The sequence below is a fragment of the Panthera uncia genome, chromosome D2, assembly GCF_023721935.1.
Source record: "Panthera uncia isolate 11264 chromosome D2, Puncia_PCG_1.0, whole genome shotgun sequence".
Lineage (NCBI taxonomy): Eukaryota > Metazoa > Chordata > Mammalia > Carnivora > Felidae > Panthera > Panthera uncia.
In genome coordinates, this window is record NC_064818.1 from 28211087 (window position 1) to 28226652 (window position 15566).

Consider the following 15566-nt stretch of genomic DNA (forward strand, 5'->3'; position numbering starts at 1 on the left):
GAGAGAGGGAGGGGAGAGAGGGAGGGGAGAGAGGGAGGGGAGAGAGGAAGGGGAGAGAGGAAGGGGAGAGAGAGAGAGGGGAGAGGGGGAGGGGGGGGAGGGAGGGAGGGAGAGAGAGAGAGAGAGAGAGCGAGCGCGAGCAGGGCTCACACAAAGCGGGACTCGTGCTTACAAACCAGCAGATCATGACCTGAGCTGAAGTCCAATGCTTAACCACCCAGGCACCCCTATTCTAATCTGTTTTAATATTAAGCCTTTATGATCTTAATAAAAGTATTTTTTGTTGTGGGGATTGTACATTGCTGAGTACTTGGCACTTGGAATAGTGCCTGGCACATAATACAAGCTTAATATTTGTCAAACGAATATATGGGAAATAAAGTAATAAACACTTAGCATAGGGTCCGAGTCAAAGTGCTCACTAGGTGGATGCCAGATTAGAATTGAAATCTTGCTTATCAGAATCACAATGCAAATTGTTCTTTGAATTGATAGAAACAAAAATAGCTTTATCTTTGTTTTGTTTTTTTTAAGCCAACTCTACCCTCCAACGTGGGTTCAAACCCATGACCCTGAGATCAAGAGCCTCGTGCTCTAACAACTGAACCAGCCAGGTGCCCCAACAGCTTTATCTTTTTGAAAACTGGTATTTCCTTTAGTGGTTTTAGTGAACTACTCTTTCCTGTGGCAACCGGAAACTGGTTTCAAGACTTCTTAAAGAAATCTCATCTTTAGCAATGAAGTCTCCATTCTAGTTATGATTTCTATTGAGTTTAATTTTTACAAATGATATATAGGTACATATATGTAACTAACCACATCCACATAAAGGCCGAGATGCTCAGGTACAGTTTTGTTCTAAGGTGTACTAACTTCCTAACCATATAAAACATCAAAGGGATTTACATAGGTGACAAGATTACGGGCACTGTAGCTTTCTTACTCTTACTCTTCGGTGTTAAAAAAGGTGACACTTTTTTTTTTTTTTTTTTTTACATGGCAGTGATACATTTAATACTAAATTAAACCTTCTAGAGCTTGTCTCAGATACTTGGCAGTATGTTCTATCAGGGCACAAAGATGAAGCTGCTAACCCAAAACACAGACTACACAGAACAACGAGGAAGGTGTGAGAAAGAACAACATTTCTCCTTCTTGTCTTTCTAGGAACCCAGTAACACTTCACTGCAACAGAACCAACCTTGCTGTATGAAGTTAAGCCCCAAATCTAGCATAAAACACTCTCCACTCCTCACAATGTTAACTCCTTCTCAAAACAGTCTGAAGAAGATCTCTCCAGATAGTTTGGAAATTTGGTTTCTGTTTTTCTGGGAAAAATATATTAAATGGACTTCTGAATTCTCTAATTTGAAGAAATTAGAGTCTTAACTTTTATCTACAGGAAATGTTTAGAGCTAAATTTACTAAACTGAACACAACTTTTAACAAAATCCTTCCAATCCACAGTCTTGCATGTTTATCCTTAAGGTTTTTGTTTGGTTTTGATTTTCCTTAATAGTTCATATCTTTCTTTTCTACATTTAAACTTTTCTTCCTATTTGGTTTGGCACACTCTTTCATACCTTTATACAAGTCAATGATTACAGAGGTGAAGAAAAAAAGGAGAAATTACTCGCTAAGTTTGCTGCCAAGTTCTTGAAGAGCTTGCTCCTGTTCGTGATGTACTTTTTTCAACTGCTGATTTTCATCCTGGATGTTAAGGAACTCCTTCAAAACAATAAAAAGACAGAAAATGCAATTTAAAGGAAATAAACAAGAAACTCCAAATTGTATACATACCAATAATTAGGAACACATATCCTTTAGTTTTTTATAAAAAATAGAACTCTATGTCCAAGTTCTTTCATCGCTGCTCCATCAAATATCACCTATTTCACATTCATTTAATCTCCTTACTGGTTTTGTGTTTTTTAAGTAAACTCTCCAACCAACGTGGGGCTCGAACTCACAACTCCAAGATCAAGAGTTGCATATATTACCAACCGAGTCAGCCAAGAGCCACTTCTTATTGGTATTTTTAAAGATGACTAGTATATTCTGTCTCTTTGGTATAAATATAAATTATGATTTCTCCTTTTAAGTAACTTAGTTTTCAAAGATATAATTTTTAAAAGTTTTACCACCATTTACTTTTTTAAGACTAACGATTTGCTGGGTCTCATTTCTAAGATGAGATAAGGCATCTTTCTCCTTTTGAAGATCTTCCTGCAAAGTCTGCCTCCATTCCTTCTCAATCTTCAGATCAGTTTCCAGTTGCACCCTTGAATGACAAACACACAGAAGCTTAGTGCTATTTATCACACGAGAGTTGTTTGTACTCTTTAGTAACAGCATCTTTTTGGTTGATTGTTTTCACTTTTGTGCATTTCTTCAGGTATTTTCTTTCATAAATATTTTTTGGTAAATAAGTTCAGCAGCACAGGGTTTTTTGATCCCAAGGTATCAACTTATTTGCCAACCACAAAAACTCCTTGCTAAATAATAATTTATGTCATTTTTCAATTCTGTAAACATAAGTACTGTAAGAACACAGAAAATGCCTGGAAGGGCATATCACACGATTAAAACTAGTTACATCTGGGGAACGGAATCAAGGAGAAAAATGTGAGGTTTTAATTATTTACATTTCTGTGCCATGGGAAAATTTTACAACAAACTATATTTCTGATATAAGAAGTACAGCCACCACTAAAGCAATTTAACATCAGTCACAGAAAAATCAACCCTCATACAAAGTGTTACTTTACAGACTACTGCTGAAAGCTGACCAATTACAAGACAAATCTAAGACCAAGGAGACACTGAGGGGAAATCCATACTGCCTGGAAATGCCAATTCACATCTGAAACACCACCTAATCATTCTAATAGGTACTAGCTGGCAAAACAAAAGTAGTCAAACTCCTACATTTTAGGATACCGAAAAGAAATCATTTTGAAAATTATTGCTCATAAGTAGGTATTACAGATGAGGCATATGCTGATAATGCTACAGTTTCTAATACTTTAAATTTTAATTCCAACGTATCATAATATTGACACTATCACAATATTACATCATTTTAATATTCTTGTGTTAATATTTTGATTACTTTTGTTTCTTCATAAAGTTAGCATTTCCATCTACAGCCACATTATTTCTCAGTGAAGTAAATTTCAGATTTTATAATTCAGGATGAAGAGAAGAGATACCTCTAAATGGAATTTACAAATTGTTTATAAATACTATTTCACTATACATTCGAAAAGAATACAGGGACGCCTGGATGGCTCAGTCAGTTAAGCGTCCGACTCTTGATTTCAGCTCAGGTCATGATCTCACGGTTCATGAGTTCAAGCCCTGCATCAGGCTCCGCACTGGTAATGTGTAGTCTGCTTGGGATTCTCTCTCTCTCTCTCTCTCTCTCTCTCTCTCTCTGCTCTCCCCACTCTCTCTCTCTCAAAAATAGATAAATCAATTAAAAGGGGAAAAAAAAGAATACAGAAACAGGTTTATGTTACTAAAAGTGAAGTAGCTAAACTACAGAGTGGCCTCATCATCTAGAATCAGAAAAAGACTGAGAGAAAAAGCAAGGGAAAAAAATTTTAAGTTATTATAAATATATTGTCAAAACACATGTTGACCACCAAAGTTGGAAACCATAAAGGAAGAAAAAAGGAAAAATACAACTACATGAATATTTTAAATATCTAAATGAAAAAACCACTATGAACAAAGTTTAAAAACAGTAAACTTAGAAAACATTTCACTGTCTGTGAAATACCCAGAGTAAATACATAGGTTTTTTTTTTAATGTTTTTTAAGGTTTATTTACTTCTGAGAGAGGGAGACAGACAGACAGACAGAGACAGAGTGTGAGCAGGTGATGGGCAGAGAGAAGGAGACACAGAATCCAAAGCAGTCTTGCAGCACAAAGCCTGACACGAGGCTCGAACTCACAAACCACGAGATCGTGACCTGAGCCGAAGTCAGACACTTAACTGACTGAGCCACCCAGGGGCCCCAATACATTAAGGGCTCTTACAAATAAATATTAATAAGCTGAACACCCCAAGGGAAAAAAGTAGATGATAGGAGCTGGTAACTAACAAAATAAAGATATATAAAAGGATCTCACCAATAATCAAAGATTTGTAAATTCAGAGAATTAAGCACAATTTTTCAGGCTAAAGGATTCCTTCAGGTTAACTGATATGACGGTATAGGCCTACGTTAATTGATATGATACAATGTCCATGACATAGTAAATGCAATAAACAAAATACTAAGGAGCATGTAGCATGATCCTGTCTAAAAAACATAAAAAACATCTATGCATACCAGAAAAAAGGATACTCACCAAATGTTAAAAAAGTTTGCTCTAATTTTTATTTTCTTCACATTTTTCTATATTTTCTTACATTTAACCAACAGCATGTAATATTTTCATAGTCAGAAATCAATAAAGTTACTTCTCCAAAATGGGAATTTGTTTTTCTTGGACACAGTCCCAGCTGCCCATTTCTACAGAAACCATTTCAATTTTTTAAGCCATCAGGGACAATCAAATTGTTCACACTCTACGAAATTGCTCACATGTTCATACTCTACCAAAATGTCACATGTTCACATGTTCATACTCTACCAAAATGTCACCAACTGAGAGACAAACTTACTTTCATGGCTTCAGCAGAAACAAACATCTCTCTACAGTTGTACCCAAGACTTATTGAATAGGTTAGCCCTATAGGGAAGGGCCAGGTCCCTACAGTGTTAATTGGATCATCCTTTGGTCAAGGAATAGCTGCATCAATGCAGATAAATATCAGATTTGTCTAAGTGATTCAGTAACACAGAGTACCAGGGTTTTAAAACTGTATTCTAGTGACTGGCAAAAGTGTTCCAGTCTTGCTTTTCATGTTTTTCATTTGGTAGGGCACAGGCTTAAACAACAAAACATTTCACATCATTAAAAAACCTGACGACTTAGGGGCTCCTGGGTGGCTAAGTCAGTTGAGCATCCGACTTCAGCTCAGGTCATGATCTCACAGTCCATGGGTTTGAGCTGGCGTTGGGCTCTGTGCTAACAGCTCAGAGCTTGGAGCCTGCTTCGGATTCTGTGTCTCTCTGCCCCTCCCCTGCTTGAGCTCTGAGCTCTGTCTCTCTCTCTCTCTCAAAAGTAAATAAACATTAAAAAAAAAAAAGAAAGAAAGAAAGAAACCTGATGAATTAAATGCTTCTTGTGATTTTTGTTGCCAAGGGAGCCCTGAAAATGCTAGCTATCCTTTTATGGAAGTATTAAAATTAAGAGAAAATGTTTGTTTACTGAGTGTTTTTGTTTTGGGGGATGGGTTTTAGTTTCATAATGTACAAATGATGCAAGTTTTCAACTAAGGTGATACTCCTTGGCCTAAAGCCTTATTCTACAGAATAAGAAAAATGTTATTTTTGTAGTAGGTTAAAAGGAACTTTAAAAAAATGATTACAAAAAAAACGCCCCAAGAAAAGCCTCCTCTCTCTTGCTAAAGAGCTGGGAAGAGGTAGCCTAGCACGATAGAAACCTTTGTGACAATACATACCCTGTTCTGGGGGCGGGGGGTGGAGCAGGTGGAAGGTGGAGAAAACCATAGGCCCCCAACCACTGTCAGCAAAAGCTAAGTGGGGAGCCTGGACCTTCACTACCACTCAGCAGTAATGAGATGTCTACCACCCTTATATTAGTGGAGACTATATGGGGAACCTGGACTTTTATTCCTACATCAGTAACAAGGCATTTCTCACTTTCGCCAGAGGGTAAGTGAAAGCCAAGTGAAAAACCTAAATTTCAACCCCTGCCCAGTGTAATGAGATACCTCTAACTCTCCCCGTCCAGGATGGTACCAGCAGAGACCAAGAGGAAAGCCTGGACTTCCACTCCTACTTGATGGTAACAAGACACAACTCCTCTCCTCCACTGTGTCAGTGGAGAGTAAGTGGAAAGCATAGATTTCAATCCTTGCCCCATAGTTAGGCACCCTTCTCTATCCCATCCAGAATGGTCCTAGGCTTCTGCTATACTCACTTGGTATAAAGAGTCAGTGTCTATATTTCTCCCTGCTGGTGTGGTTTCAGTGGAGAACTGCTCAAATGTAAAATTAAATTAGATGCAGTCTCACAATTCTCAAGACATCCAGAATGCAATTGAAAAAAATTTGTCATAACAAGACCCAAGAAAAATCCCAACTTGGATGAGAGAAAACAGATGCCACCATGTCAGATAATTCTAGATAAGAATTTCAAAGCAGTCATCATAAAAATGCTCCTATGACCAATTAAAAACATACCTGAAACAAAACAGGAAGCTTTAGCAAAAAAAGAGAGAAAGAAGGAAGAAAATACACTCAAATGAAAATCTTAGAACTGAAAACTACAATAACCACCCTAAATGGGCTCAGTAGAATGAAGATGATGATAAAAGAATGGATTTCAAAACACTACCGTAGAGGGGTGCCCAGCCAGCTCGGTCAGTAGAACAAGCAATTCTTGATCTCAGGGTTGTGAGTTCAAGCCCCATGTTGAGCATGGAGTCTACTTAAAAATGAGAAACAAAACACACAACACTACAATAGAAATTACCCAATTTGAACAAGAAAGAAAAAATAGACTAGAAACTTACAGGACTATAAAAAAAAAAAATTCTAACATTCAATGTTATCAGAATTCCAGAGAAGAGAAAGCAGGTGGACTGGAAAATGTATGTAGGAAAAAAGATGCCTAAAAATTTCCAAATTTGTCAAAGATAAACCTAAAGATTCAAGAAGCTGACCAATCGCTTCTTGTCCTTTTAGCTAAGATAAAGTGTAGTATCAAGAAGATGACCATGGGGCGCCTGGGTGGTCAATCGGTTGAGTGTCAGACTTCGGCTCAGGTCCTGATCTCGCAGTTCACGAGTTCAAGCCTCACCTTGGGCTCTGTGCTGACAGCTCAGAGCCTGCAGCCTGCTTTGGATTCTGTGTCTCCCCCTCTCTCTGTCCCTCCGCTGCTCATTCTCTGCCTCTGTCTCAAAAATAAACACACACACACACACACACACACACACACACACACACACACACACACACACAGAAGATGACCAAAGCCCAAAAAGGATAAATCCAAAAGAAAATAATCTTGGGAAAAGGAACAAGGATTCAAATGACAGTGTTTTCCATCAGAAACTATGAAGACCAAAGAAAATATTCAACCCTTTTTAAGTGCTGAAAGAAAAGAACTGTCAATTTGGAATTCTAAGGATATTCTGAAAATATCCTTCAGAAATGAAGCTGACGGACTTCAAGCTGTATTATAAAGCTGTAATCATCAAGACAGTATGGTATGCGCACAAAAACAGACACTCAGATAAATGGAACAGAATAGAGAACCAAAATGGTTCCAAAAATGGACCCACAAACGTATGGCCAACTAATCTTTGACAAAGCAGGAAAGAATCCAATGGAATAAAGACAGTCTCTTCAGCAAATGGTGCTGGGAAAACTGGACAGCGACATGTAGAAAAATGAGCCTGGACCACTTTCTTACACCATACACAAAAATAAACTCAAAATGGATGAAAGACCTCAATGTAAGACAGAAAGCCATAAAAATTCTCCAGGAGAAAGCAGGCAAAAACGTCTTTGACCTTGGCTGCAGCAACTTCTTACTCAACACATCTCCAGAGGCAGGGAAACAAAAGCAAAAATGAACTATTGGGACCTCATCAAAATAAAAAGCTTCTGCACACCGAAGGAAACAAACAGTAAAACTAAAAGGCAACTAACAGAATGGGAGAAGATATTTACAAATGACATATCAGACAAAGAGTTAGTATCCAAAATCTATAAAGAACTTCTCAAATTCAACACCCAAAAAGCAAATAATCCAGTGAAGAAATGGGCGAAAGAAATGAATACACACTTCTCCAAAGAAGACATCCAGATGACCAACCGACACATAAAACAATGCTCAACATCACTCATCCTCAGGGAAATACAAATGAAAACCACAATGAGATACCATCTCACACCTGTCACAATGGCTAACATTAACAACTCAAGCAACAACAGATGTTGGTGAGGATGCAGAGAAAGAGGATCTCTTTTGCACTGCTGGTGGGAATGCAAACTAGTGCAGCCACTCTGGAAGACAGTATGGAGGTTCCTCAAAAAATTAAAAATAGAACTACCCTATGGCCCAGCAATTGTACTACTAGGTATTTATCCAAGGGATACATGTGTCCTGTTTGGAAGGGACATATGCACCCCAATGTTTGTAGCAGCACTATCAACAATAGCCAAAGTATAGAAAGAGCCCAAATGCCCATCGATGGATGAATGGATAAAGAAGGTGTGGTATATATACACATAATGGAGTATTACTCGCCAATCAAAAAGAATGAAATCTTGCCAAACACAGCTACATGGATGGAACTAGAGGGTATTATGCTAAGTGAAATTAGCCAGAGAAAGACAAACATCATATGACTTCACTCATATTATGACTTTAAGATACAAAATAGATGAACATAAGGGAAGCGAGGCAAAAATAATATAAAAACAGGGAGGGGGACAAAAACATAAGAGAGTCCTAAATATGGAGAACAAACAGAGTTACTAGAGGAGTCATGGGAGGGGGGATGGGCTAAATGGGTAAGGGGCATTAAGGAATCTACCCCTGAAATCATTGTTGCACTATATGCTAACTTGAATGTAAATTAAAAAAAGAAATTAAAAAAAAAAAAGAAATGAAGGTGAAATCAAGACTGCAGATGGGAGGAAACAAAACAACTAAGAGAATTTGCTGCCAATAGACCTACCCTAAAAAGAATGGCAAAAGAAGTTCTCCAGACACAAAGAAGAAAACTTAAAATATCAAGAGTAAAGAAGAAATAATAAAGAGTGTTCTGAATTATGTTTCAGGGTTGAAGCACAAACTATAATATTGTCTGATGTAGGGGCACCTGGCTAGCTCCGCTGTAGAGCATGCAACTCTTGATCTCAGAGTTGTGACTTCAAACCCCACGTTGGGCTTAGAGTTTACTTAAAAAAATTAATAAAAACTTTCTAATACTGTCTGATGTGGTTCTCAATATTATGCAGGGAAAATATTTAAGCAATTTATGTTATGAAAGGGAGTGGATAGGGGCACCTGGGTGGCTCAGTCAGTTGAGCGTCCAATTTTGTCTCAGGTCATGATCTCACGGTTCATGGGTTTGAGCCCCGCATTCGTCTCTGTGCTGACAGCTCAGAGCCTAGGGCCTCTCTCAGATTCTGTGTCTCCCTCTCTGACTGCTCTCTCTCTCTCAAAAAAAAAAATTTATAAAGGGGAGTGAATAAAAAGATCCAAGTGGAGGTAAGACTTCCACACTTCATTCAAAGTAGTAAAACACCAGTAGACTGTGAAAAGCTGCAAACGTACAAGAAAGTAGAGCAATCACTAGAATATCTATACAAAGGAATACACTTAAAAACACTAGAGATAAATAGGAATTCTAAGTTATATTCAACCCATGAGAAGGCAGGAAAAATGAAATAAAGGAATGAGAAAAAAAACAATAAAATAGTAGACTTAAGCTCTCATATCAACAATTACACTAAATGTAAATGGACTAAATACATCGTTAAAACAGATTGTTAGGGGGCACCTGGGTGGCTCAGTCAGCTAAGCACCCAACTCTTGACTTTGGCTCAGGTCATAATCTCACAGTTTATGGGATCAAGCCCTGTGTCTGGCTCTGCACTGATACTGTGGAACCTGCTTGGGATTATCTCTCTGCCCCTCTCTGCTTGTACATGTGCATGCTCTCTTTCTCTCTCAAAAATAAACTTAAAAAAAAAAAAGATTGTCAGAACAGATAAAAAACGTGAACAATGAGAAACTTACTTCAAATATACTGATAATAATAAATATTAGACCGAAAGTTTAAAGACTGAAAAATGCAAACATTAATTTTTTGTTTACTACATGACAACATTAATCAAAAGAAAGCAGCTGTGGCTCTATTAATATCCTGTAAAGAAAATTATCAGAGACAAGGAGGCATATCACAAAATGATAAAAAGATTAATTCGCCAAAAAGACACAGCAATCCTAAATGTGTTGGCACCAAACAGAATCAGAATACAAGAAGCAAAACTGATAGAACTAAAAGTAGAAATACACAAATCTACAATTATAGATGGGATATTCAAGAAATGCCCTCTCGATAACTGACAGAACTATTAGAAAATGAGCAAGACTAGAGGAAGAACTTATCACTTCAATCACTTAATCTTGCAGCTTAGCAAGTTACACATCATAAATGGCATGTAGTCTTAATGATCTATTAAATATGATACATAACTATTTCCTATTGTTGTTAATTTTTCCCCACATACTTACTGGGGAATAAATACTGATGTTTATAAAGTAAAAACTAAAATACCCCTGTTAATCTGCCATCACTCCCCTGAGTGAATCTGAATTCTTTGAACCTGAATCTGAATTCTTTGAACTTTTTTTTTTTTTTTTTAACATTTATTTATTTTTGAAAGAGAGAGAGACAGAGCATGAACAGGGGAGGGGCAGAGAGAAAGGCAGACACAGAATCTGAAACAGGCTCCAGGCTCTGAGCTGTCAGCACAGAGCCCGACGCCAGGCTCGAACTCACGGACCGTGAGATCGTGACCTGAGCCGAAGTCGGCCGCTTAACCGACTGAGCCACCCAGGTGCCCCTGAACTCTTTTCTATGTATATGTAAATATACACATGTACATGGTTTTAATTTTATAAAAAATGGGATATTTCACATACTATCTGCAACTTGTTTTTTTCTTCAGTCCAATGACATATACTGACATCCTTCCTAGTTGGTGATATACAGATCTATCATATGAAGTACTAATAAAAATATTCTCATAAAACATCATGTTCTATGATAATATAAGTTCCTTTGAGTTATAAAGGCCTATTACACTCATATCTGGAAACATAGGTTTTATCATAATTATGTTTTCTAACTTTTTTTCCCAAGGAGAACTCCACAATCTAGCTGTAATCATTAACTAAACGAAAATATAGGTATCCTATCTTGATGTGCAAAAAAGGGGCAGTGGAAATTATGTTAATACAAGTATTTGTTTCCAAGAGTGAAATACTCACAGCTGTTTCTCCTTTTGGGAGATTTGTTTCTGCAGACTGTCGGATTTACTCTGACACTCTTGTAGATATTTCTTGTCTTCATCTTCGGCTTCCATTTGCGCCTTCTCTGCTTGCTGCAATCTGGTGTAATTCAAATCAACTTTGGGTAAAACTGAGGCTAGAACTAGGGTGTAAAAGGGTGAAGAAGACAAATAAAAGAAAAATGGGGAAATAGAAACATTTCTAAATGAAAACAAAGTTTGGGGGGAAACTCACAAACTCAAACGTGAAAGAGCCACACAATGTCTAGAAATTGTTTTGTGATTTTTTTTCAACATAACATATAATATGCCCAGAATACTATCTTCAAATTTGTTTTATTTCTTGTTCATAATTAACAATGCAAAGCAATACAGCCTTTACCACTTATGTAGAGCATTATGAATCAACTTTGAAAGTATAATAGGTGCATTACTGCCTTTTTACAAAACCATGTAAAGCACAGTATTTATGTCTACACTAGGTGAAGAAGCCACATTTGTTATTTACTATGCTAGGATGTGTATGCCAGGAATCAAGTGTGCTACAAGGCTAAGAGCAAAGACCTGCAATTACTTCAAATAACAGCCAAGTCCTCCCTGTAGGATCTTTATGCATTTACTAAATTATGCCAAAAGCTCTGTGTGTGTATGCACATGTGCGTGATAAGATTCAAAGGAATATGGTATTAGTTGGCAACATTCTCTAGAGATCATTTTTGTTCATCACTGACATTTAAAAATTAGCTAAAAATGTGACTTTCATTTGCTGTTTTTATTTTAAGTCATTGCTTCTCACTGTGCTTAGCTCCACTCCCTGCCTCCCATCTAGGATTTCTTAGATTTAACTTTGATATTTTTATAAGAAAACATTTCCCACATATTCAAGAGACATTAACTCCTTGTAGGGGATCACAGGTAAAATTTCTATTCGACTAGCCAAAAAATTGCCTCTTTTCTTCCTAAAACCATACCAATGGGGCAACCCTGACACATTTTAGAAGTATAAATGCCACTTCTAAGCAAATGAGAGTAACATTCAAGTTATCTCTAAATCTAAATTTAAAACATTAAGGTGAGGGGATAGGGCACATTTCTCTAAGATTACAGAAACCAAAATAAAACTCAGAGTGAGGTAGGGCTTGAAGTTGTGCTATCATCGAAGAGGGCTAAGGGAACTGGAAAACTGAGCTGCTAAAGCACAAGAGAATGGCCAATCTGGGTTGTAAACTATTTTAAAACATATTTAAAAATCAGTAAAGAAGCCATTAGGCCAAGAGGGAAAAAATTTGTGCCAACACATTGTGAAACCAAAGGTTAACTTATTTTGAAACAATGTTTATATTTTCCATCAAAAAGTAGCTAAAAAGATAAAACTGCACTTGAAAATCCTGACCTCCAAAAGGTCAATACTCAAATCAGCCTTTGTGCACAAGGTTTGAGGAATGTGTTTTTGGAAATCCAAGTGCACCCACTCTGCTCTATGGCAGTGTATTACCATAGCAGCTGATCAAGAAGTGTATAGGGTTCCTAATACCCTTTTCAAATACTTAATAGCATAAATTATTTTCTATTTAATATATTATAAAATTGTTGATTCTCTTTTAGTCTGTTTAAATACAAGTGGTTTTCAGAAAGATATATCTTTGACCAGCTTGTACTGGTCTTGAGTGTCACTGCTGGCATATTTCACCAATGACATTGCAATTGTCCTAGTTTGAGTTAACAAATCATTGTCACTTCATAATGGAATGGACAGAAATCAAAGACAGAAAAAGGTAATAAAGATGTCCAAAATGTAAAAATGGGGATAAAGAAAACAAAAAAGAAAAAAGAAGAAAGAGGATGTCAATAAAAGAATATTCATGTCAATAAAGCATTAATAGTTATGTTTTTCATAAGTAGATTCAAAGAAAGCAATGATAAGACATATGTTGACACCAACATGACAGATCAATGGAAATACATTACATTTTCCAACAATAAAAGTGAAAAATGCCAATATAAAACAATTCAATTTAAATAAAATTATTTCTTGGTTTCAGTTGAGGGTCCTAGCTCAAAGAAACACACTAAACTGCAAACTCAAGGCCTAATTTCAGATAGAGATGGTGAATGACAAAAGATATGACAATCAATATGCATGGAAATCAATCAGGGATAATTCCACCATAGATTTTGTTCGTTTTTCACTTTAAGTTTTTGCTTGTGTATTTGTTTTATGTAATAAATTGAACCACATGAAATTGTCAATATCAGACCTTTTTATGAAAATCCACAGAATGGTAAATTCAAATGAATCAGCCTAATATAAAGCAACTTGATTCCATGCAACAACCAAAACAAAAAAGGCAAAATCCTACTGGGGGGGGTGAGGGGGAAGGTCCTAAACTAAATTTTCCTAATGGTTTTTGTGGCAGGTGTCAGAGTTGAATAAAGAAAAGGGAGAAAAAAAGGAAAAAAAAGAAACTAAGACTGGAGGTTCTGTACCTTTGTTCCAGCTGCCTCATAGCTACAGTAATTTTATTGGTTTTTTCTTCTAGTCGGGCAATTATTTCATTTTTTTCTTTCAAGCCATCTTCAGAACTCTATTTAGAAAAAAGAAAAACTATAGTGGCTTTGATTTTCAAACCTGAATACTTTTAAGTTTTGTATACCATTTCACTATGGAATTTTTACTTTGAAATGAACAGTTATTCTGTAGATCAAAATACTCCTATGATATAAAGTAAAGCAGTAGACTACTAGTCTGCAATTAAAATGTAATAAACACACACACACACACACACACACACACACACACACACACACACTTTGCCTTCAGCGTTTTTTTGGGAAAACAACAAAATAAACTCTTGTAAACTATGTAAAATAGTTTCAATGTAAAGTATTTCAAACTAAATATAAAGAGCTTTTGGCACCAAACTACTTAAACAGTGATGTCCCTTTATGAGAGAATTTGTAACTATTGTAGGAAAGCATTTCAATTAAAATTAAATCTTTCTTGGGGCCCTTGGCTGGCTCAGTCAGTAGACCATGTGACTCTGACCTTGGGGTTGTAGGTATGAGCCCCATATCAGGTGTAGGGATTACTTAAAAAAATAAAATCTTTTAAAAAAATCTAAATCTTGCTCAGGACTATACTGTATAAAGAATTCACAAAAATGTCCTGCATATTTAGGGTGAATTTTCCCAAAAGATTTAATCTTCATACTTAACCTTTCAGCATTTAAAAGGAAATCAGGTAGGTGATTTTTTTGTTCTTTGATACCTTACTTAAGAAATAGTCTGCTCTATTTCTTAAGCTTCCATTTAGAAAAAAGTCACTGGTTTTGATTACCAATATGGCACAGTTAAAATGACTCATCCCTTTAAAAACCAGATGCTTCATACAAATAGTCATTTTCAATTTCCATTCAACTCAAGAAATTCCAAGAATTTAAGAATGATCCTTACCTGCAACTTTTGATACATCTCTATGTTAATTGCTTTAACTTCCTCTAGTTGTTGCCGAAGGCCTATCAGAGTATCTTGTTTCTCATGGATATCTTTCTCCAACAACTTCATGGCAAGTTCAATCTCATGTTTCATACTAACTTGTACTGCTAGCTCATTCTCCACATCCTGCAATTTCAATATATATTCAACTCACACACCACTTCAGGATGTCAAAAATCAGATACACAACAGTTAATAAGAACACAAAAGATTTTCTATTCAATATGCACAGTACTCTCCTGAAGTATAAGCCCCACTAAAGGGAATCAACCAGGTCCTATAAGAACATAAAATTCCAAATATTTTCAACTGCATATTTTGCTAAAATGAAAGTATTTTCTAGATTCTATTATCATTATTCTACTAGTTCAAGAATTAAGTATTTTATGCCTCATTAATTCAGTATTAATTTTCCTTAATCAAAGAAAAAAAGCAGTCAGTACAAGTGAAGGCCAAAGATAACTCAAAAATCCCACCTCACAGTTTTAATTTCTTCTCTTCAAGAATTTTATATCAGAATGAAAAGAAGTTTCCTAATATAAATAAATAGCATAACAGATATATAGCAAAAGGGATAGAAAGGCTGGCCATACTCTCTTCTTGACCTGGGTGGTGATTACATAGGTATTAATGTTATTACCCATTAAGGTGTACATTTGTATTTTTCTATAGATACTAGAACAATTTAAAAGGTTAAAAAATAAGTTAATTTTTTAAAAGTAACCTCTATGCCAAACATGGGGCTTGAACTCATGACCCCAAGATCAAGAGTCGCACATTCTACCGAATGAGCCAGCCAGGTGCTCCCAAAATAAGTTAATTTTAAACACGATTTTACTGGGGTGCCTGGGTGGCTCAGTCCATTAAGCTTGACTCTTGATTTCAGCTCGCGTCATG

General features: G+C 36.3%; 1 protein-coding gene across 3 annotated transcripts in view; it reads right to left on the reverse strand.

Annotated features, from left to right (window-relative positions):
• Positions 1 to 15566, reverse strand: part of RUFY2 (RUN and FYVE domain containing 2) — a 47431-nt gene that overhangs the window by 10834 nt on the left and 21031 nt on the right. For 2 of the 3 annotated variants that reach the window (XM_049645131.1, XM_049645130.1), the window contains exons 11-15: positions 14628 to 14795; positions 13662 to 13759; positions 11155 to 11274; positions 2152 to 2281; positions 1634 to 1728 (exon numbers count right to left, since the gene is read on the reverse strand). In XM_049645131.1, the coding sequence (XP_049501088.1) occupies positions 1634 to 1728; positions 2152 to 2281; positions 11155 to 11274; positions 13662 to 13759; positions 14628 to 14795 (611 nt within the window). Of the gene's footprint in view, positions 1 to 1633; positions 1729 to 2151; positions 2282 to 11154; positions 11318 to 13661; positions 13760 to 14627; positions 14796 to 15566 lie in introns of those variants that run through there. The other variant, XM_049645132.1, reaches the window with a different exon arrangement.